At 36.0% G+C, this 23,691-nt stretch overlaps 1 protein-coding gene across 9 annotated transcripts in view; it reads left to right on the top strand.

The window, feature by feature from the left end:
• CEP128 (centrosomal protein 128) overlaps positions 1 to 23,691 on the top strand; it is a 442,691-nt gene that overhangs the window by 363,132 nt on the left and 55,868 nt on the right. For 8 of the 9 annotated variants that reach the window (XM_073011225.1, XM_037984338.2, XM_073011227.1 and 5 more), the window contains 2 exons: positions 4,268 to 4,357; positions 14,124 to 14,147. In XM_073011225.1, coding sequence (XP_072867326.1) covers positions 4,268 to 4,357; positions 14,124 to 14,147 — 114 coding nt within the window. The remainder of the gene's footprint in view (positions 1 to 4,267; positions 4,358 to 14,123; positions 14,148 to 23,691) is intronic. The other variant, XM_037984339.2, reaches the window with a different exon arrangement.

Here is a 23,691-nt window from a genome sequence, read left to right as displayed (position 1 = left end):
TTTCTCTGTGACAGAAAGTTTATTTTAAAAGTTCGCAGTAAAAAAGGCTGGGCAAGGTGGCTCATGCCTGTAATCCCAGCACTTTGAGAGGCCTAGGTGGGTAGATCACCTGAGGTCAGGAGTTCGAGACCAGCCTGACCAACATGGTGAAACCCCATCTCTACTAAAAAAAAAAAAAAATACAAAAAATTAGTCAGGCGTGGTAGCCCATACCTGTAATCCGAGCTACTCGAGAGGCTGAGCCAGGAGAATCACTTGAACCTGAGAGGCGGAGGTTGCAGTGAGCTGAGATCGTGCCATTGCATTCCAGCCTGGCCAACAGAGCAAAACAAGCAAAGAAACAAACAAACAAAGTGACTTGGGTGTGTTTTACAGAATTGGTAAATTCCTCCCACCAGGGGGAAGATGATTTGACGCACCTTCATACACTATCCCCTTTACAGTTGACTTTGGGAAAAGCAATGCTTCCAGAAAACATATCTTGGTTCAACTGTCAAGAGTCTGAGCTCTGGGCTTCATGGGCATTGGGGCTTATGTAGATAGCAGCGTATGTTTTCTTGTTTTTTGTTTTTTGTTTTCAAATCTCAACACAGTATGACATTTCAGTCTTAAGTTTATCTGGGAGTTTTTGCCAGTCTCGAGTCAGTGGGCACCCTGTAATTTGCAGCAATCTCATTTGTGTTGCAGAACATAAGTGATCACTTCAAGATCATTCCCCGTAATATTTTACAGTGCATTGCTTATACCTCTCACAGCACATCCCTAAATAGACCTCAAACTTTGGGCAAATATCCATGTTAATCCATTTTATCGTCTATCTCTGGGTAACAATGACAATTGTGAAAAGCAATATTCTAAGTAATGACTACAGCGTGCAACAGATTTGGAAATAAATGCTCAGCAATAATACCTTCCTGGTTGAAACACATTTCCATTGACTCATGAAACAAATCTCTGAGATCCTAAGTACTAATAATACATGATAAAAGACACTGTAGTTCTCACTTCTAAGGCCATCTCCCTGCCTAATCTCTAGCTGATTTTCCAGAATATACAGAAACACTGCAGAGGATTTCCCCAGTCTGGGATCTTGAAAACTCACTTATTTTATGCTTCAGTCTACTAACAAATACTTATTTAGCATTTGCTAACTCCCGTCAGGATTGTGCTAAATCAGCCCAAAGGGTGATGGTCTGTGTGTCAAAGGAGAGGGAAAAAGTCACACATGAAACCAAGCAATTTTTTGTGTCATACACTGTGGTAAAACTGCTAAATTTATGTAAATTATTACTCACAACAATCTTCCAAGGTCCATAACTACTATTCTAATTTTATGGATAATGTCGCCGAGACTCATAGCTTCCTCACCCAGTAAGTGAGAGAACTAGTACTTGTTTTTGAACTTGCTTGACTTCTGTTCTACTATACTTAACTCAAGAACAATGAAAAACAGAATCTCTTCACCTTTCTTTTTTTTTTTTTTTTGTTCTGATTGTTTAAGATCCTGGCCTCTTTTTCTTTCAATTTCTTCCATTTTTTTTTTCCTCCTTCTTCAATTTCAGTTTTCAACCAAGTTCAAAATATTCTGGCAAAAATTAAAGGCAACATTAGAATGTTTTCATAAATTTTAAATTGTGCAAAAAGTGATAAAACTAAAATGAGCTGGAAAAATGACTAATAAGCATCTCCTCTTATACTTTTTACTTTTATTATAATCAGTTGATTATTTTACTTTTTAAAAATTGATTCTAAAGTGCATTCCTTTTCTGGAGCCTCCGCATTACACGTACTCTTCTAGATTTAATTTGTTAGAAGTTTAATGTTTACTTTTAAATGTGTGAAGTCTTATTAGCATGTTAATAAATAACGTGTAATGCCTGTTAGCAATATTTCTGTATTTGCCCATAAAGTAAAATAGAAAATAGTACCTACAAGAGATTCCATGCCTTTACTACATTCTGGTTGTAATAGAAATCCCTAGTTCTCATTTCACTGTGAGAAAAGAACTAATAAATTGGTCACGAATGAAACAGGGATTGAAGCACAGAGGCCATATATGGTCTCAGTGGTGAATCTCAACCCCTGCAGTCTAGATCCAAAAAAAAGGGACCAGCACAATATAGGTGTCATTTAGCTGCAGAATATTACAGCTAATTAAGTTTAGGTCTTTGCTTTCCTCAATCCTTTCTTGTGCTGTTTCCCCAGTGGTATTGACTGCATGTGCTTCAGCTGCCCTGATGTCAGACCCAGAGTAAGTAAGGAGTTGCAACTTACTTAGAAAAGGCATATGGCAGCAATATAATATCCCCTTTATTATATAGTGAAATAAATATAAAAATGTATACAAATAATTTTTTTATTTGGACATTAAATTTTATTGATACAGTATGTTTTATTACACTGTTACCTAATGTCTGGTAAAAATGAGGTTCTGGAAGTCTGTTTTGGCATACTTTAAGGAAGAGGCTCCAGAGCAGTTACCCAGTGCATCCCCTAACCTCTACCATGCAAAACCACAAAATCGCCCTGATGCTAATAAAAAAAAGAATTTATTGTCTCTTTGCTCTTAAAACCTCACTGTATGCGTATGGTATTTCCATTAGTTCCATTTTGCTGAGCTGTTAAGTAGAAAAAAATACACACACACACTCATGATTTTTAGTTTGTTTTTGAGGTTAATATAGACTGTTTTGAGTCAGATGGAGCTGGATTACAGACCAGCACCCCCTCCCCACCCCCCACATTTAATCACAACGTGAACTTCAACACACCTAATGTGTTTGAAGTCCATGTTCCTGACTTTAAATGAGTGAAATTAATGATGTCCTCCTACTGGAAGTTTTTGTGAACATTAGAAGTAAGAACATATGGGTCAGGCGCAGTGACTCACACCTGTAATCCCAGCACTTTGGGAGGCTAGGCGGGTGGATCCCCAGGTCAGGAGATCAAGACCATCCTGGCTAACATGGTAAAACCTCGTCTCCACTACAATACCAAAAATTAGCCAGGCGTGGTGACACGCATCTGTAGTCCCAGCTACTCAGGAGGCTGAGGCAGGGGAATCGCTTGAACCCAGGAAGCGGAGGTTGCAGTGAGCCAAGGTTGTGCCACTGCACTCCAGCCTGGGTGACAGAGCAAGACTCCGTCTCAAAAAAATAAATAAATAAAAAATAAGAACATATGTTAGAAGTACCCAATGCAATTTTGGCAATTAAACTTACAATAAATAGTTTTGATTTTTATGGTACTGATAAAAATCAGATAAGTCAGATAAAGGGATGTTTTCATTAATAGGCATAACACATACCAGTGTCCCTTTTGTTCTTGAAATTAAGGAAACCCATTCCTGTCCCAGGATCTTTGCATCTGCCTCTCTCGGTAATACTTTTCCTTTAGTTCTTTCAGTGGCTGGTTCATTTCCATCTTTTAGGTTTCAGCTCAAATGTTACCTCTTCATAGGGATGTAAGCTGTCTAGGTACCTGTCTAGGTAATTTTATGTTATGCAGTATTATTATTGCTTTGATTGTTTTCAACCAAATAAACATGTAAAGACCACTTTCAGATAATGGGCCTGTAACAACAGGTGCCTGCCTAGACTTTGCTTACCTGCTTTAGAATGAACTAGTTTAACAGTTAACTGGCATAGGGAGAGTCTAATAAGAATAATTTTTTGAGTTTTTCCTCAAATAATAAATTTCTGTTGGTAGAATTTGAAATAATTTGGTAAAAGGAAAGGAATTATAATTGTGAGTAATCAGACTTTTCTGATCTCCTACAACCACACTGTATCAGCATTCCATTATCCACAGGTAAGGCTGTGAGTGCTGAGAGTAGCTGTCATTACCAGTGAAAACCGTCCAGGCGGAGCTGTTAACAAACTCTCATCCAGTTTACTCCTTCATTTCATGGACTTTGGAGTTTAGGATCACTTACTTCCAGGGATGATTTTGAAACCTATATAGTTGAAGATGCTTTGAGCTAAATCACTACTCTTTACAGTCCTGAAAAGTAAAATGTTTTAAATTTAAAGTAATAATTTCCCTAAAATTTGTGACTTTAATTTGGGTAAGAATTATTTGGGGGACCGTTTTAAAAGTACTACATCGTATCATTTTCTCTAAAGGCAGAAATTTAGAAATTTGTTTGAAATTATTATAGTCAAATTAGTGCTGTTTTTGTAGCTATTATTATTTATAACATTTTCAATTACTTTAAGATGATAGAGCTTTCCAAGTCTTTTTCATAACTCACATCTCTCTCAAACAGCCGAAGCTACTGTTTAAACTTCCACCTTGGGAAGATGCTAGTCAGACTGCAGTGAGAAATCAGAGTGACGCTCAATTGGAAGAAAAAGCAGTTAAGTATTTCATAGGAATATTTAGGATATTTGGAACTGAATAGTTAACACACATCTGCTTTATTTTAGTGCATATAGGATAAGTCAGCCTTCATGTATGCTTCCCAGAAGTGCAGCTAAAAACTTAGTTGTTGGGTTTTTTTTCCCTCGTTGTTCTTAGAAAGAAGAGTGCACCATTGATAATCAGAGGGCAGATAATCTGAAGTTACTTTAAATTATTTCGCTACATTTCCCTTCTTACCTGTGCGTGTGTGTTGGGAAATGGAGATTAATAATAGTTTTAATCTCAGTCAAACTGAATTAAGAAGCAAGAAAAAGCTACCCCATCTCAGCCATTGTATTAGTTTAAGACTTTCTGCTTCGACGTTGATCATCCTCATCAGCGGTCCCTCTAGTGTCGAATGCTGAGAGGTAACTGAACACAGAAGCACACAGAAAGAATATGGGAGTGACGGGAAAGAAAGAGTCTCCATTACAATGTTCCTTGTGCATTAGTTCCTGTAAATGACTCTGCATGTAAATTATGTTGTGGATTACTGGAATTGCCCAAAGGTAAGTCATTTAATTCCCAAGGTGGACTATTTACTTGTAGCATTTAATGACTCAGCTGTGTGACATGCATCATAGTCAACAACCCCGTGCTGTAATTCAAAGACTCAGGAGAACACGGCGTGGGAGGAAGGATTCTGTGGTTATATGAGTTTCTCTGTAAACTTTTTCACCTAGAAGCCCAGGAGATATGTGCCCTTCGGGGAAACAAAGGAGATGTCAGCCTCAGGGAGTCTCATTAGACCAGCTATATTCAGTGGCAGTCAGATGCAGAACCCTTTGTGTACCTGAAAATGAAGCATACCCTCTTATTTCCCACAAGTTCTGCATGACACAAGCCTGCTCGTAAATTAGGCCATAATCACTCTTGCAATATGATTTGCATAGTAGTTCAGAGCATATTCCATTGATATATGACTAACCTCACAAGTGGCATCGTGTACTTTTTTTTTTTTAATGTAAATCCTTGAAAAATATAGTGTGCCGGTTTCTGAGTTGTTGGCCTTCTCCTGGTACTCCTCAATTCCTCTTTCTCCATCTTTTTGTGGGGACACTTAGCATCTGAAATTGCACTGGTTGTCCTTTGCATTGCCCCTAGCCACCATTATAGTCTTTATTTTATCTGCAAATAATCTTTAGTTGTTCGCCAGTCCAGACGTCACTCACCTTTGTTACCTGTTACGAGCAGTTTCACTGGAGAATTTGACAGTCCCTGGAGAAAGATAATTCTGTCCCTTGCCCTTCATTTTGTCTGTAGTGATATTCTGTAGCACACACCTATGTAGCACATTACATTGTGCTTTAAAGGAAGAATCTTGAAATGATTATTTTAAAGGAAAATAAGAAAAAGAAAGCTCATTGCTTTGCTTTGTGATTTGAAATTTAAAGGGTAGTATCAGAATTTTTGGTGTCAGTTTCATACAGCTACCTACAAGTACTTACAGGGATTTTAAATAAAACTGTACCTTGCCTCTCAGGCTATATTTTCCAGTCTGAAATCTGTCCAAGCAAACCAATAGACCCCCATTTCTGTATCATTCTCTTCATCTTCTTTCTTTACCCCACTTGCATTCTTCACCCCACAAACCCATACACATATCCCACTTCAATATAAATACAACCGCAGCCTTTCCTGAACAATGTCAAAACTGAAGTATAATGGTCAGTAGTCTCCTCATAATAAAACCACAAACTAAAACACCAACCAGAGAACACAGCAGAAGAAAGCTACAGAAGAACAATTGGCTGCCCTCAGGTCTCTGACAAGGCAACGGTAGTAAATGAGAGAACATATTGGAAATGTGGATCACCCACTTTGAGTCTGTTTTTAAATCCTGTGATTGTTTCTACTTCTAGTTCTATCAGAGATTTGCCACACCCAGGTTGAAAATCAGGCAACAAGAACCATTACTGGGCCTCCCTGGAGGCTAGAACATGACATATCACCTTTAATTGGCTTTTCTTCCTAAGTCAAAACGTTGGGTTTTTTGTTGTTGTTGTTTTTTTTTTCTTGACAACTTTTCAGACAAAATCTTTAAGCCTTGCTGTTTTGTTTTGTTTTTTCTTCAATATGTGTGTTGTGTTATTTTAGACACTGAAGTAAGTTGTTTGAAAAGGCACATAAGCAGCCAGTGAAATGAATTAACAGAAATTGACTACAGGTATCTAATGATGGTTACAGTGAACACAGGATGATTGGGAAACCAGTGCAAGCTGCTCCAATGCCACCCATCCTGGAGTATTTGATGTATAGACTAACTTCTTTCACTGACTTGTAATAGATAGCATACAATTTTATATATAAATCACAGATGCATTTGGTATATTCAGAGCCAACTTATGCTATATTTTAAAGCCTTTTTGATGTTGCTACATTGAGATAGTGATTTTTATCTCTATTTTGTTTTAATTTATTTTAAATCACTATATGAAATGCTGACCTTTTGTGTGTGATGATTAATCAAAGCCTTTTCCTTTTCTTTTCATTATCTTAAAGTTTGGCAAAGAATATGATTTTAAATGTATTCAAATAATTTCAAATAAAATGATTTCTAGCTCTTTTAATTATTTAAGAATGACTGACAAATTTTTTAAATGTAGTGGATTGTCATGGGGAAATGTTGAGAAAATATATACATATTTGTATTTCATTCTATAGGATTTATTTAGGGAGTAGCAGGTAAAGTGTGAGTGTGGATTAAACAGAGTTGACACTGGAAGGAAGAACACCATGCAGTGGTCTCTTTGGGTGAAGCTGAGTGGCATTTTCTTCCGGAAGACAGGCTTTGTATTTTACAATAATGATGGTAGGGAGTCCTCAATGTGGGTATGTCCATCATGGTCCCTAAGTCCCAGAGAAGTTGCCAGAATTATTCTATACTCTTCAAGCTTCTAAGACCTGGAAAAGGTAGAAGACTCTTGTTACGTTTTTATGCCAGTGTTATGCTTTTTCATATGCTAATGATATATTTAAAGCATTCTTGGAAAATGCTGATTATGATAAAATAAAGTCACTACACCTTTCAACTGTACTCACCAGAGGCAGAAGAATTCTTATTATTTAGACCTATGAGCTTCTAATTCATCTCTGAGATGTGATGGATGAATCGATGTGGCTGATTAGCTCAGCTGAATCAATAAACTTTTAATGATTAGATATTCTGATAACAAATGATCCATTTAATGCTCATTTCCTAACAGCCTACAAATATTTGCTCATCTCCAGTGATACTAATGAATTTGCCTTGGTCCATTCCTAATTCTAAAGTACACTTTACTGTGGTAGTAAATGAATATATACAGCTTAAGGCTAGTTACAAACTGTATCCACCCAATGGGTTCACCTTGCCAGCTGCTTAGATAGAGCCTATTTATCAAGACAGGGGAATTGCAATGGCGAAAGAGTAATTCACGCAGAGCCGGCTGTGCAAGAGACTGGAGTTTTATTACTCAAATCAGTCTCCCCAGGCATTCACGGATCAGAGTTTTTAAAGATAATTTGGTGAGTAGGGGCTCACCAAATTACCCTTAAAAACTTGGGAAGTGGGGAGTGCTGATTGGTCAGACTGGAGATGGAATCATAGGGGGTTAAAGTTCGGTTATCTTAATGTCTTCTGTTTTTGGGTGGGAGGGCAGAACTGGTTGGGCCAGATTACTGGTGTGGGTGGTGTCAGCCGATCCATCCAGTGCAGGGTCTGTAAACTATCTCAAGCACTGATCTTAGGTTTATGCAATAATGATGTTATCCACAGGAGCAATTTGGGGAGGTTCAGACTCTGGAAGCCAGAGGCTGCATGACCCCTAAATTGTAATTTCTTTTTTCTTTTCTGTTCTCTTTCTTTCTTTCTTTCTTTCTTTTCTTTCTTTTCTTTCTTTTCTTTCTTTTCTTTCTTTTCTTTCTTTTCTTTCTTTTCTTTTCTTTCACACTATTTTGCTCCTGTTGCCCAGGCTGGAGTGCAATGGTGTGATCTCGGCTTACTACAACCTCCATCCACCTCCTGGGTTCAAGCAATTCTCCTGCCTCAGCCTCCCAAGTAGCTGGTATTGCAGGTGCTTGCCACTACGCCCGACTAATTTGCATATTTTTAGTAGGGACAGGGTTTAGCCATGTTAGCCAGGCTGGTCTCAAACTCCTGAACTCTGGTGATCCACCTACCTCAGCCTCCCAAAGTGCTGGAATTACAGATGTGAGCCACCGTGCCTGGCCTAAATTTCTAATCTTGTAGCTAATTTGTGAGTCCTGCAAAGGCAGACTGGACCCCAGACAAGAATAAAGTCTTTTCGGTAAAGGGCGGTTATCACTTTTGTTTCAGAGTCAAACCGTGAACTGAATTCCTTCCCAAAGTTAGTTCAGCCAACACCCAGGAATGAACACGGACAGCTTAAGGGTTAGAAAGAAGCAAGATAGAGTCAGTTAGGTTGAATTTCTGTCACTGTCATAATTTCCTCAGTTATAATTTTGCAAAGGCAGTTTCAAAACCTCATTAACCTCAAAAGGTAAAATACATCTTTTTATAGTATACATGCTATAGGCTTCCCCCAAAATAATTTGTATATTGAGGGAAGCCTATATTGTATGGCTTCTCTTCACCTGATCTGTCAAACCCAGAACAAATTAAAACATGATGTGTAGCCACATTATCTTTACTTAGAAAGTGTAATATTCACTTATTGGTAAGAACAGCTATTAGTGCCCCTCCATTGTCATTCAATGTCTATGCAGTGACTACATGTACAGTCATTAAGAGTAAACATTTTTAAAAATATTTGTGTCAATTTAGGTGTTTCGTGAACTTTCCCTTTCTTATAACTAAAGAATAATAGAAAAGGGACTATCTAATCACGTGTAAACAGTAGCAGCAAAACAGGCTTTTTCCCAGAAAGCTCTTTTCTTCCAAGTATTTGAAGAAAATTTTTCCTTTGTTTTCTGTTTAACACTTCACTCCTACTTAGAATTTTACATTTTTACTTCTGCCCTATAAGAGCCCTTAGTTATAGTCATAATTGTTTATTTCTTTGTTACTGAGGTTATTTATCTAGGCATGTTTCATAAAGAAGAAATAAATACATTTAGTGTAATATAATAATTTATTTTTATAATATTTTTATGTCTTATTTTAGGTGTTTTTATTTGGAATAAAAAGACTTGAGCTGGGAGCGGTGACTCACGTCTGTAATCCCAGCACTTTGGGAGGCCGAGGCGGGCGGATCACGAGGACAGGAGATTAAGACTATCTTAGCTAACACAGTGAAACCCTGTCTCTACTAAAAATACAAAAAAATTAGCTGGATGTGGTGGCACGCAGCTGTAGTCCCAGCTACTTGGGAACTGAGGCAGGAGAATCACTTAAATCCAGGAGGCAGAGGTTGCAGTGAGCCGAGATTGTGCCACTGCACTCCAGCCTGGGCGACAGAGTGAGACTCCATCTCAAAAAAAAAAAAAAGACTTGGAGGCTTATGGGTAGGCTTCAAAGAGTCTGCATTACCCCAAAAAGTATATATAAAATTATATATGTGTGTTGTATATAATGTACATTTTCCTAGGGAGAATGTCAAGTTTTATTAGACTCTCAGAGTTTATTACTACAAAAATAAGAGCCACTGATTTATTAAAACCATCTAAAATAGCATGGAAGTATCTTCATTATTTCCTGGAGGTGGTCTTCCTTCTCTACTTCTCCTACCTCCTAATGCCCTTTCATTGTTCTAGCAATGCTTTTCTTTTCAGGATTAAGTCTTGGGAGCATGTTGAGAGTGGGGTTCAGGGATTGGTGGTTTGGAAGTGTGGGTGGAGTAATGAACCCGCAGGTTGAACTTAAATCTGTTTAAATGAAAATTGTAGATTAAAGAAAAAGGGGAAAAAATTACAAAGGCAGCTCTGGATAAAATGGGAGAGGTTATGGAGATATAATTTATTTTGTTGTAATTATATGTTCATTCTAGGACATATACTGGGTCTCTCTTTTTTAATCATGAAACATATCAAAGCTACAATAATGGCCTGGGTATGGTGGTTCATGCCTGTAATCCCAGCATTTGGGGAGGCTGAGGCAGGAGGATTGCTTGAGCCCGGGAGTACAAGACCACCCTGGGCAACATAGTGAGATCCCATCTCTACAAAAAGTAAAAAATAAATTAACTGGGTGTGGTGGTGCACACCTATACTCCCAGCTACTTGGTAGGCTGAGGTAGGAGGATCACTTGAGCTTGGAAGATAGAGGCCGCAGTGAGCTCTGACTGTGACACTGCACTCTAGCCTGAATAACAGAGGGAGACCCTATCTCCAAAAAAAAAAAAAAAAAAATAGAAAAACACTGTTGTGGGCTTATTTTCCGTTGAGAGTAATGATACACAGTAGCATAATTTTTTATTTAAAACAGTGTCAACCATAACCACTTAAGTTTTCAAAATGCATTTTTTAAATTTTAAAATCAAATAAGAAGTTCATAAAGACTAGCAATAATTTCTCTTTACTTACAGCCTAAAATTGAGACTGAAAACTGTAATTTAGACAAAATCAGTAATTGACTACAATGGCTGGTATCTTATTAGCTGTTGTTGATTGGCATATTGAATTATTGAAAGTCAGGTTAATGAACTGAATTTTCTATTTCTCTAATTTCCTCATGTTTTTTGGCATACAATTTTTTTATTGAAAGCTATCTCAACCATTTTGGAATAGAGTAGGTTATAGGCAAACAAACATAACTAAAGTGGATTCAAATATATTTATTTATTGCACTTTGGGAGGACAAGGTGGGCGGATCACGAAGTCGGGAGATCGAGACCATCCTGGCTAACATGGTGAAACCCCGTCTCTCCTAAAAATAAAAAAAAATTAGCCAGGCGTTGTGGCAAGCACCTATAGTGCCAGCTACTCGGGAGGCTGAGGCAGGAGAATGGAGTGAACCCGGGAGGTGGAGCTTGCAGTGAGCCAAGATCACACCACTGCACCCCAGCCTGGGTGACAGAGTGAGACTCCATCTCAAAAAAAGAAAAAAAAAGTGTATGTATATATATGTATATATGTGTGTGTGTGTGTGTATATGTGTATATATATATATTTGACCTTCATATTTCAACAAAATGGAGTTGTCTTGACCATTTGAGTCCATAGTCACAAAAACTAGGCACATATTTCCTTTAAAATAAAAAATTAAGTAAAATGAAGGGACTCATACACAACTTACAACGCTATCAGTTTGTCTTTGCTAAACACTAAGATATGAATTAGGACAGACAGTTTAATTCTGTTCTGTTTTGACATTATATGAAAATTTAAAATATTAAAAGCAGCTCTAGGTATGCTTTTAAAATACGTTAATCTTAACTAATAACAACCCACAAACCCATGGTATAAGGAAAACTTAAGGCCCAAATAGGGCTGTAAATATTTTCAGCCTCCCAAGATGGTTCATATAAATATGATACTGCCCAAAGGCTGTTTCTCTCTGTATAAGGCATCTAATGAGGTTCTGTTCAATCTGCAAAGGATGTTAAAGTATTGCTGAATGGTTTTTGTCCCAGATGCGCAATGAATAAGATTCCTGGCAACAATAGATCAAAACCCCCTTGAGGCATCATACGCGTGTGTTATGAAGTGCTCAAATGTGACAATATACAAGTCACCAACAAAATAGCAGTTATTTTATGAAAATTATGAGGGTAAGGGTGAGGCCCTCTTAAGTATGCCAACAAAATGCAATTAAACAGATTATATTGCTAGAAACAGTCTGCTTTGGGCTAATTTTGCATAATGTATTCATTTAATTCATGCCCACATAGCCAAATGTTTACAGGGTGGAAATGTTCAACTGTTTCCCAGTCTGATTGCTGGAAGTTAGTTCGCAGAACTCTTTAGAAGTGAGCCCTCTATTTCATGTGATACTGAGAGAATGCCAGTAGGGGCCAAGTTCATTCTGCTTCCAAGTGTCATAGGTCTCTGTGGGTCCCTGCAGGACCACAAGAGACCTGGGCTGAGTCATTCTGTGCACCATTTTTCTCTCTTTACTTCTTGTATTAGTCAACGTTCTCTTAGAGGGACAGAATTAGTAGGAGATATATATATACACACACACACACACACACGTATATACATATATATACACACACATATATACATATATATACACATATATATATATATATAAAAATAAATGGGAGTTATTAAGTATTAAGTTACACGATCACAAAGTCCCACAATAGGCTGTCTGCAAGCTGAGGAGCAAGGAGAGACAGTCCAAGCCCCATAACTGAAGAACTTGGAGTCCAGTGTTCGATGGCAGGAAGCATCCAGCACAGGAGAAAGATGTAGGCTGGGAGGCTAGGCCAATCTCCCCTTTCACATTTCTCTGCCTGCTTTATATTCACCAGCAGCTGATTAGATTGTGCCCACCAGATTAACGGTGGGTCTGCCTTCCTCAGCCCACTGACTCAAATGCTAATCTCCTTTGGTAACACCCCACAGACACACCCAGGATCAACACCCTGCATCCTTGTATCCAGTCAAGTTGACACTCAGTGTTAACCATTACGCTTCTTTAAATGATTAGTTAATTTTATTTTTAAAAATCCAGATTCCACATATTTCCTCTAGTTCTTTTATTTTATTTTTATTTTTTGAGCTGTAGTCTTGCTTTGTTGCCCAGGCTGGAGTGCAGTGGCATGATCTCGGTTCACTGCAACCTCCATCTCCTGGGTTCAAGCAATTCTCCTGTTGCAGCCTCCCAAGTAGCTGGGATTATGGGCATGCAGCACCACACCTGGCTATTTTTTTTAATTTTTAGTAGAGACAGTGTTTCACCAGGTTTTCCAGGCTGGTCTTGAACTCCTGGCCTCCTGTGATCTGTCCACCTGAGCCTCCCAAAGTGCTGGAATTACAGGCGTGAGTCATTGCACCCGTCCTCCTCCAGTTCTTAAAATGAGAGAAAACAAAGACAAATGGCCTCGGTCCTCCTTAAAAAGGATTTTTCATTTTGTGAAATCTTCACACTCTGCTTTGTCTCAGATTCAGTCTTTATTTGGTAAAGACTTCCTGTTTATAGATGTCACCTCTGGAAAGACTTGAGAATACAACTATGGAGTTGAGAATACAAACATTTTCTTAATCATTTAACTTTTGATGCACTGTTATCAATGACCCCTTTTATAAACATTCTAAGATGCTGTAGACAATGAAGGCCTATCTGGGCTCAGGATTGGCTGCATGTGCCATATCTTTCTGATTTATTTTCCTGCCTTGTTTTCAATAATGATTTACTCATTTAGTTTAATTGATGAAGATATGTCTGAATTTCACCTTGTTGTGGAGACCACCTTTTTCACTGTATACCTAATTAAGAGCTAAAATATGTGCTTAATTCCTTGTCTATATCACTACTCTTGTCTAGTTGTGATTCATATAATCAAATCTAACATTTTATATCCTTGTAAATAATCTTACCATTGCAAAAGTGGTAAGATCTATTCCTTTCATTGAATTGTAGTATTTACTCTTAAACCCTATAGTCCTAACACTAAATGAGATGAAAAAAGGTACAGTCATTCTTTGATGACTGTTTTTCTGTTATAGAGAGCATTCTGAGTAGTTCTCATTTTTTACATTTTTTTAAAAATTATTAATAATAGACGGTAAATAGAATACCTATAAATTAAGTAAACTTGAAACAATTTTTAACAGCCTTCGTTTTATAATTATATATTATGCTTTCTTTGCAGGACCGTGTAATTGCATTAGAAACGGTAAGTTGGGGCATTTTCTTTCTCCTTGTATCAGAATTACTGCTGTCTCCTGTTGTGGATTTCAGAGCACACCAAAGGAAGCAGTTTCAGAAATCATTTCTAGAACTACATAACAAACTAAACTGTATCTAAAAGGTATGTGGATATAGACTTTGAAATGAAAAAAATTAAATAAAAATGTGAGCATACTTAAGTGGTCACATCTCTCAGTACTTCTTCATGTCAAGATGTACTAATTTATGAAAAATATATCAATTATAGTCAATACTTGGTGTATTTTTTACTGTATTTCACAATCACTAAAAGGATTGGTTGATAAGAAACTGAGATCAGGTTGCTATTTATTCTTTCATGTCTAAGATTTTAACATTCTTGGTTTTTATAAACATTATTTTCACCCACCAATGTCACAAAAAGAATAATGAAAGCATGTCAGCTTTTTCTGAATAATCTTACTTGTAGGAATGTACTATTAAGAAATAACTTTTCAAGCTCATAGATGTAAAGACTACATGCATACAATATTCATTGAAAAATTATTTTTGGCCGGGCGCAGTGACTCACGCCCATAATCCCGGCACTTTGGGAGACTGAGGCAGGCGGATCACTTGAGGTCAGGAGTTCGAGACCAGCCTGGCCAACGTGATGAAACCCCGTCTCTACTAAAAGTACAAAAATTAGCTGGACATGGTGGTGAGCACCTGTAATCTCAGCTACTTCGGAGGCTGAAGCAGGAGAATTGCTTGAACCTGGGAGGCGGAGATTGCAGTGAGCCGTGATCACACCACTGCACTCTAGTGCAACAGTGCAAGACTCTGTCTCAAAAAAAAAAAAAAAAGTGAAGGAAAACCAACTTATTGTCAATAAAATTATGGTTCTGTAGTGTATGGAATTTTCACCCAACATGCCACAGTGGTTATGCAAAGGCTTATAATATTAAATGGAAAAAATTTCAAGATATAAAATTGTGTATATTTTAATGATTACATATAGGCATATAAAAAAGAATGGAAGAGAGTAAGCAAAACTCACAACAGTGATAAGTTACACAAGAATTATAGGTTTTAGTTTTATTCCTTTTTGTTTTTCAAGTATTTGATGAAATACTATGCAGCCATAAAAAGTCAGGTTTTCAAAAAAAGTAAATATTACCATGCTAATATATGAAAAAGTGATATATAAAGGTATATAAAGAGTGACAAAAATATTAAATATGCATATTTTACATTTAAAAAGACTAAGAAAATACATAAAATATTAGAAGTATCTTAGTGGTGGTGATATTTTTTTCTTTTTACATTTTTAACAAGCAGGAAAAAATTATTTAGATAATAAGGTTAACAAAAAATGAAATGTTTATTTGTCAGTATGAAGAGAGGAAAGATGGTTAGGTACCACATTTCAGTAACATGCAAGCAAGTGATTTTGATTGACGGTGTCCAGACCCTATGGATAAATAACTTCTTCCTGAGATTTAACTGGGTCATTTAGAAAGTACACTTTTCTCAGTTTCAGTATGATGACATTCTTGGTGAATAAAATGTTTAATGTTCTTCCACATATATTTTACTTACCCTTAGAAAGTGACTTGCCAACAGAATTTGGCCTACGAATTAAATGCTTTTTTAAAAAATCTGAACAAAAACATAATTGTTGAGTTTGAAGACCTGGATTTGGTGTACAAAATGCCGCTTATGCAACATCTAGCAGATGACTTCTTTCTTGTTTTCTTCATCTGTAAAATGGTTGTGATTAAAATTATTTTATCAGGTTGCTTTAAGAATTAAGAGAGAAAATACATGTGAAAATATTTAGGACCAAACAAATGTTATTGTTACCATTATGTGATTGCTTGTTACTTCTTATTTCATCATTTGAATTCTACCTATATACCATGCAAAACTGAAAATTATATCAGCAACAATGACTATTTGTATTTATTAATATTTTTTATCTAACCTCTTCACTAACAAAGTACATAGGAATAGAATCATAAATGTCCTATCCTAAAAGTTCCCATAAGAATAAAGTTAAAAATAAAAAGTCATCATGGGAAAAATAAAATTGATTAAATGGACTAGGTTTTAAACAGCAGTAGTTTTTTGATAGTTTCAATTTGAAATAATTATAAATAAAACCATAAAAATTAAAATGCTTAGTAATAATGTTAATGATCAAATATTATGAAGTCCTTTGATTTCATATGACATTTTAAGGGACAGATTTTAATGAACTTGGTAGACTGTTCAACTGATAAAATACTTTATAGTTCATAAAATCAAATATGCTGAAAGCTATCTCAAGATCATTTTTTATTCTCTCCCAAGTCAGGCTTAAAACTTAGAAAAATGTTGTTGGTCCATATTTGATTGAATTGTTATTAACAGTACTGAAGATGTTGCATGTAGGGCATGTATCATGGTGTTATCAATCTGCAAATGTTTGAAATTTCACCATTCCATTAGGAGTATTTACAGTAGATTGATTTTAGCAGTCCAGTAGTTACAATACCTGAAAAGAAGATCACCTTTTCATCATAATAAGAAACTTGATTTAACTTGCCACCTAAGCATCTATCTGCTTAGGTCACAGTCCCATGCCCATTTTTCCCTGTCTTCCTCAACTTTTCCCTCTCTTTCTTTAATAGCAGGTAAGCTCCTTGGATTAGAAACTGCATTTTATTTGCAAATGCATTGCCAGGGTCTGTCAAAAATGTTTGATATATAGTAGACAATCAATAAACATTTGTAGAATGAAAGAATGACTGTCAAACTGCAAGTATCTCAACTTCACATAAGACTGTACTTAGGAATAAACAGCATTGGTCCAATAGTTGTGAGAAATTCCCCAGAAGCATGGCAATATATTCTTTATTTCCTAGAATTCCTGGTCAATACTATATTCTATTTGGTGTTTCACAGAAGCTCTAACCATCTTCACTAAATTTTAATGTAAATTTTACTGGGATGGAACCACCTTCAGCCAAAATAGAATGGGTTGATTCCCTAAATAAAGCTAAGTGATTATATGGGGAAAAAAAACCTTGATTGAGAGCCCCAGCTCATGGGCCAAGGATGGGACTCAGCAGTGGAAATGTATTGGGCTCAATATGAGGCAGTGTGTTGATGCCAAGGAAGAAAAAAGGAAAGTAAATTGTGGTCAGTGCCTTCAAGGAATTTGTACTCTAGGTAAAGAAGACACATTCATTTAAATGAATTAATGATGAAAGATAACAACAACAAAAAAATACAGTCCATGAATGAAAAAGATAATGCATTTTCAGAAGCTATTTTTGAAGAAAAGATAATTGTAAAGAAAACTGAGGCATCATTGTGATCTGGGTTCATTGTGAAAATGATAGATTTTGCAGTTTGAGGACATGATAAGGAGCTTAAATTTATTTCTGAAATATGAAGAATCAGTAGTTGGGTAGAAAGAGCCAGAGAAGACCTTTCATACTGGAGATGTAATCAAAGTCTAAGGCAGTAATAAACAAAAGGGTTTGTTAAAAGGATTTTTTAAGGTAAAGTCATGACTCCCATACACATATAAAATTAACTTGTAACAAATGTGTTTATTTAACTCATTAATTAATGAGGAAATGAACAAGAAGTTACAAATGACTTAAAGGAGCATTTAAACAACCACACATATATAGGCACTACAGAGTGCTGAAATGTATTTTAAATAAAGGCAAAATTGACTTCTTCTACAATGAGGAAGGAAAATCAATGGAACCCTACCAGACAAAATGTATTGTCTGTGAACAAAAATTATTTGTATTGTTATCAGTTATCTGCAACTCATAAAGTTATAAATAACTCAAAGATGGTGAGAGCACAGAGATCCCACAGAATCAGAAAACCCAGACAGGTGTGCTAGGCAAAAACTAGGTCTTGACTGAAGATACCCAGGAAGTTTCTGTTCCATTTCAAAGCCTTTTCACTTTTTTTCCCTGTAGGTTCATAGGAGATAATGTATAGAGAGATAGATAACAGTTTGAGAGAGTAAGAGGGGTCATTCTGGTGTTCCAAAATACAAACCAAGCAGTTTAGACTTGATTTTTTTATATCAGAGTTTTATATCTTTTACATCAGGGATCTTTTATAACAGAATCTAAATAGGTCCTTCCCAAACGTTAGTTCATACTGGTCAGTACTAGTTACTGAAACATTCTGTTGGGAAGGATTTTTTTCTGGTTGCTCTTCCAGAAAGAGTGCTGCGATCACCTTACATTTTCTGCCATCTGCATTACAAGGTTGGGAGGTAGAAAGTGGGAGCATAGGTATTACACCAATAGGCTGCCATTGGTGGCTTTTAATGAGGGATCGTGGTGCGGTGGATGGGGTCTATAAATGTAGTGACAGTGTGCAGGACGGTGTGGAATAGGAAGAGACTGCAAGCAGGAAGAGGGAAAGTACACATTGGAGGGAATCCAGCCTTAGAAATGTGCTTGGAAAATTAGGAGTTTGGTGCCAGAGCAGAGTGCATGCAAAGGCAAAGTGCATACCCTTGTTTAGAGAAAGGAACTAGCAAACTTAGTAAGTGGGAGGTCATGGGGGGAAAGAAAATATAGATACTACAGGAAGGGTCCTTTCAGGAAGTGAAAGGGATTGTAAGGCAATTCACTTTGGTGATATAAATACAGTTTTTCATATCACCCTTTAAATGTGTCTTTATTTTCATTTCCATTAATACCATGATAATGTTGATTCTCATACCTTTGTATTAGTTAAAGTTGGAGAAACACCCAAAATAACAGTGGGTTAATTAACATAAAAATTAATTTATCTCATGTGCTAATCCAAACATAAGCTATCCATTGGCAGATAGTGTCCCCATGGTGTTAGAACGCTACGTTCCTTCTGTCTTTTTGTTCCTTCTGTCTTTTCCACCACGATCCTCAATATGTTGCTGCTCTGTCCTCATTATCCAATGCGTATGCCACCTCTTGCCCTTATATTTGCATACTAACTAGAAAATGAAGGAAAGGGAGGGCATGTAACTCCCCTGTATTGGAAACTGAAAATAGTGGAAACTGGAAGTTGCACATACCATTTCTGTTCATATCCATGGACCAGAACTTAGTAACATAGTCATATCTAGCTCTAAGATTCAAAAAAATAACCATATAGACCATAGGCTTTTAGAAATTACAAATCAAACTTTTAAACAATTCACAGGTCAAAAAATGTAGGGTACATTTTGTATAGAACTGAATGATTAAAATATTAATGTGTTAAAATATATGGGATATAGTAGTAGTGTTATCTATGATGAAATGTAAAGGCTTTAGTGCTTATGTTAAAAAACAAGGGATAAAAATTAATGAGCTTATCACCCAACCTAAGATATTAAAAGGAAATTAAAAGAGTAAAACCTAAAGAAAACACAAGAAGGGAAAAAATAAAGACTGAAAATTAATGAAATAGGAAAAAAACATGCAATAGACAGGGCTAACAAAGTGAAGTCTGTTGTTTGACCAACGAATCATAGTAAAAAAGACCATTGTCCATTATGATTGGAAGAAAAGGATATAACTACAGGTCTTGGAGAATTTAACCACATAGCAAAGTATTCTGAATAATTTTCTAAGTATAAATTAGAGAAATTCCTAGAAAAATGTAATTTTCAAAAATGAAGAAGAAATAGCATGACTACATTTTTAAAAAATAATTTAATCAACTATTTTTAGTCAATTAAAATTTAGTCAGAAAAGGGCTACCAAGCCCAAATAATTTTATACATAAGTTCTACCAAATGTTCTAGGGGCAGATAATTTCAGTTTTACAAAACTCTTCTAGAGACTAGAAAAAAAGGGAACATGCCCAATTTATATCCTGAGTCAGCAGAGCATTCGTGCTACAACCAAGCATAAGAATAAATAAGGGAATGTAGACCCTTAGTCATTAACACAAATGCAAAAATTTATACAAAAGATTAGCGAAATAGATTTAGAAATGTTTAAAAAGAATAACTCATCATGAACAAGTTGAGTTTGTTCCAGCAGTTCAGTTGAGTCAAACAAGTTGATTTAGCATTAGAAAATTAATCAATGTAATTTATAGCATAGTGACTGATTAGGGAGAAATAAAATTTGAAAAGGCCATCCCCATAAATGAATAAGAAGCATTGATTCCACCACCACCACCACCACCACCATCATCATCATCATCATAAACCTTCTATTAAACTAAGAATAGAGGGAAACTTTCTTAATCTCATAAAGGTCATATGGAAAAAAGTCTATGGGTAAATCACCTTAGCACTGAAATGCTGACATCCTCCTCTCTGACCAGGAACCAAGGATGTGCTGTTCCACAGCTTCTGTTAGACACTGTGCAGATGGTCCTAGCCAGTGCAGTAAAATTGATATTTGCAAATACTGTTCTTGTTTATATAAAATGCCCAAGGAATTCATAGTTAAATTATGAAAAAATATAGAGTTTATCAATTTCTTTGATTAAAAAACAGTATATTTTACTTCTAACTCCAAGCAACAATTACTAAGAAAATGTAATTAACACTATACCAATGCAAAAGTAACAAAAAATTTGAAGTACATAAGAGAAAAAAAACTTTAAAAAGAGTCACAAGTGTTTTATAGACAAGACACTCTAGCCAAGAAATTTCTGAAGAACAAGGTAAGGGGGGGTTTCTTAAACACATATCAAAATGTATTAAAACTATGGAAATTAAGATAGTGTTGTCTTGGCAAAGGAATATATAAGTTGATCAGTGTAATTGAATAGAGAACTGAGAAACAGAAATACGTACATATGGAAACCTGATGTCTGACACAAATGGCATCACGTATCGGTGGAGTAAGGATGAACTTTTCCATAGATGGTATTAAAAATATTAAACTGAACCTCTATCTCATATCAGATGCAAAAATGTATTGTTCTCACTCATAAGTGGGAGTTGAACATGAGAACACATTTACACAGGGAGCAAACATCACACACCGGGGCATGTTGGTGGGTTGGGGGTAAGGGAGGGAGAGCATTAGGACAAATATCTAATGCATGCGGGGCTTAAAACCTAAATGACAGATTGATGGGTGCAGCAAACCACCACAGCACATGTATACCTGTGTAACAAACCTGCACATTCTGCATATGTATTCCAGAACTTAAAGTATATTTAAAAAAGAAAGAAAGAAAGAAAACCAAAATGTGAATGGCAAACCATAAGATTTTTAGAACAAAAAAAAATTGTTGAATATTTTCATAACCCTGGCACTGAAGGAGATTTCTGAAGGAAAAAAAAAAGGCAAACGAGGCATTGAAATAACGGATCATATAAAAGAAGTGACTCAAGTTACCATGTTAAAATTAAGAACTTCTGTAAACCAAATAAAAATACGACATAAAAAGAGTGAAAAGCCACACATAGAATATATTTGTAGCAGATATAACTGACTGCCAATTTGTGTCCAAATCTTATTGCCTAAAAAACAATTAGAAAAAGATATCCAAGCTTTTAAAAGGGACAAAAGACAGTCAAAGGGCATAAGCAAGCATCTCTATTGAAAAAGAAACATGTGAGAAGATATTTTTCATTAGCAATCAGGGAGACACTAATTAAAACCACAGATTGTCATTTTTTTAAACTGTATGTATATATTTTACTTATAATTTTGTATCAATGACGTATTTCACCAAAAAAAAAAAAATTTTAAAAACTATAGGGAATTGAAACATGTTAGTATAACTTTTTAAAAGCTTTTTACTGCAAAATGATGAATGCTGACCCCGACAGGAATGTTCAAAGAGAGCTGGTAAATACTAGCATGTTCTAACTGGGGTGGCATGACCCTGGGAGTATACAGAGATCTTCCAAGAGGTAGTCAGACACAAATAGTTGTAAGAGAATTGGCTTATAGTTTTTTGTTTTTGTTTTTGAGATGGAGTTTCACTCTGTCACCCAGGCTGGGGGTGCAGTGGGGCCAACTCGGCTCACTGCAACCTCCATCTCCCACATTCAAACAATTCTCCTGCCTCAGCCTCCCAAGTAGCTGGGATTACAGGTGCCTACCGCCACGTCCAGCTAACTGAGAATTGGTTTTTATAGCTTCAGTTTCTAGATACACTTTCTCCTAAAATGACTCTGCTTTGAAAGGCCATCGTACCTTTCATAATTGACTTTCTCCCACTTTATTTAAAAAACAAACAAACAACAACAACAACAACAACAAAAACAGGCCTACTTCTCACCCATCCTGAGTTCCATGAGGCAAATCCCCTAGGCACTTTAAGGTGCCAAGCAAAGGGGTAATTTAAGATTTTTGTGCCTGCTGGCCTTCTTTAATCAAGGCCCCGAGGTAAGACTTCTTATCCTTCTTAGTTGCACATATATTTTTGTTAAGAACAAAGAGCTGTATTTGATACATGGGATACTGGGGTTGAGGTGTTCTGAATTAGATATATTCTGTTTATTGGGGAGGGAGGTGAAGACATTTTTATTTAATAACCTCACCTCTTCCACTACTCTAATCAAAGGATGTATAGCTCTAGAAATCAAAGCTAAGAGTGTTGATAAGAAATCATTAAAGGCAGCAGTATCTTATTCCATCCAGGTGACAAACTCTAGCAGAGCTCCATGCCTTACCTATTTATCTGTTTTAGAATTATGATTCAAAAGTGAGACAGTTTTCACAGGGACACTCATTAACACCATTCCATTTAATTGAGAAATGAAGTCAGACTCTTTTTGTATACCATAAAGCAAGCGTGATTTGGCTGACTGGTTTGACAGCGAGGACTGGCTTTGCCAATCTGTAGGTCTGGGGTTTATATGGAACCATATGTAATGCTAAGATAAAATAAATATATCAAAAATATTACACTAATAGAATAGTGTTAAAGTTAGCAAGATTTTTATTTGTCTCAACCCTTCCTGTATATGTTGAGTTAAACAAAAGAAAAACAGTTACATGATAAATCTTGACAAATAAAGCCTTTTTGGCATACCTTCGAGAAATAGGAAGTAAATGGTCTAAATAACTGCATTATCGTCCTTTGGTAAGTCAGGTGGTTTCTCATTCTTTGCTTTCAACAAAGTCAAAAGAGAACTTCGTAGGGCTGATAGATTATTAAAATTAATTTTGATGACAGATCACTATGTCATATTTACCATGAGTAGGAAAACATTCAAGATGTTATAACATCGTTATAACAAAACTTTCATTCTCATGTACTTTTTATGTGAACAAGATTTGTGATTAAATCTATAGAAATAATAGGAATAGAAATGAAATGAAACCCTGTCTTATTCAAACAAAAATTAACATTCAGCTAGGGTTATGTGAACTAACTCAGTGTGGGAGAAGAGGAAGCTATATTTATTCCATTAAGAGATATACTTTTTGGAAGCTTTGGATTTTTTCCTTTACATTTCACATTTAATAATTTTTCTCAAAATTTATAATATACCTAATATTAATTATAATGCTAATCCAGTCTATAAAAATGTATCACATAGAGCTTTATAGTCTCAGAGAATTTTAAAAACCAATTTTTTTCTCTATATGTATACATTG

This window comes from Chlorocebus sabaeus, chromosome 24 (assembly GCF_047675955.1).
Source record: "Chlorocebus sabaeus isolate Y175 chromosome 24, mChlSab1.0.hap1, whole genome shotgun sequence".
In the NCBI taxonomy this organism is placed as follows: Eukaryota; Metazoa; Chordata; class Mammalia; order Primates; family Cercopithecidae; genus Chlorocebus; species Chlorocebus sabaeus.
Note: the sequence above shows the minus strand (reverse complement) of the source record. Positions and strands in the feature narration are given on the sequence as shown.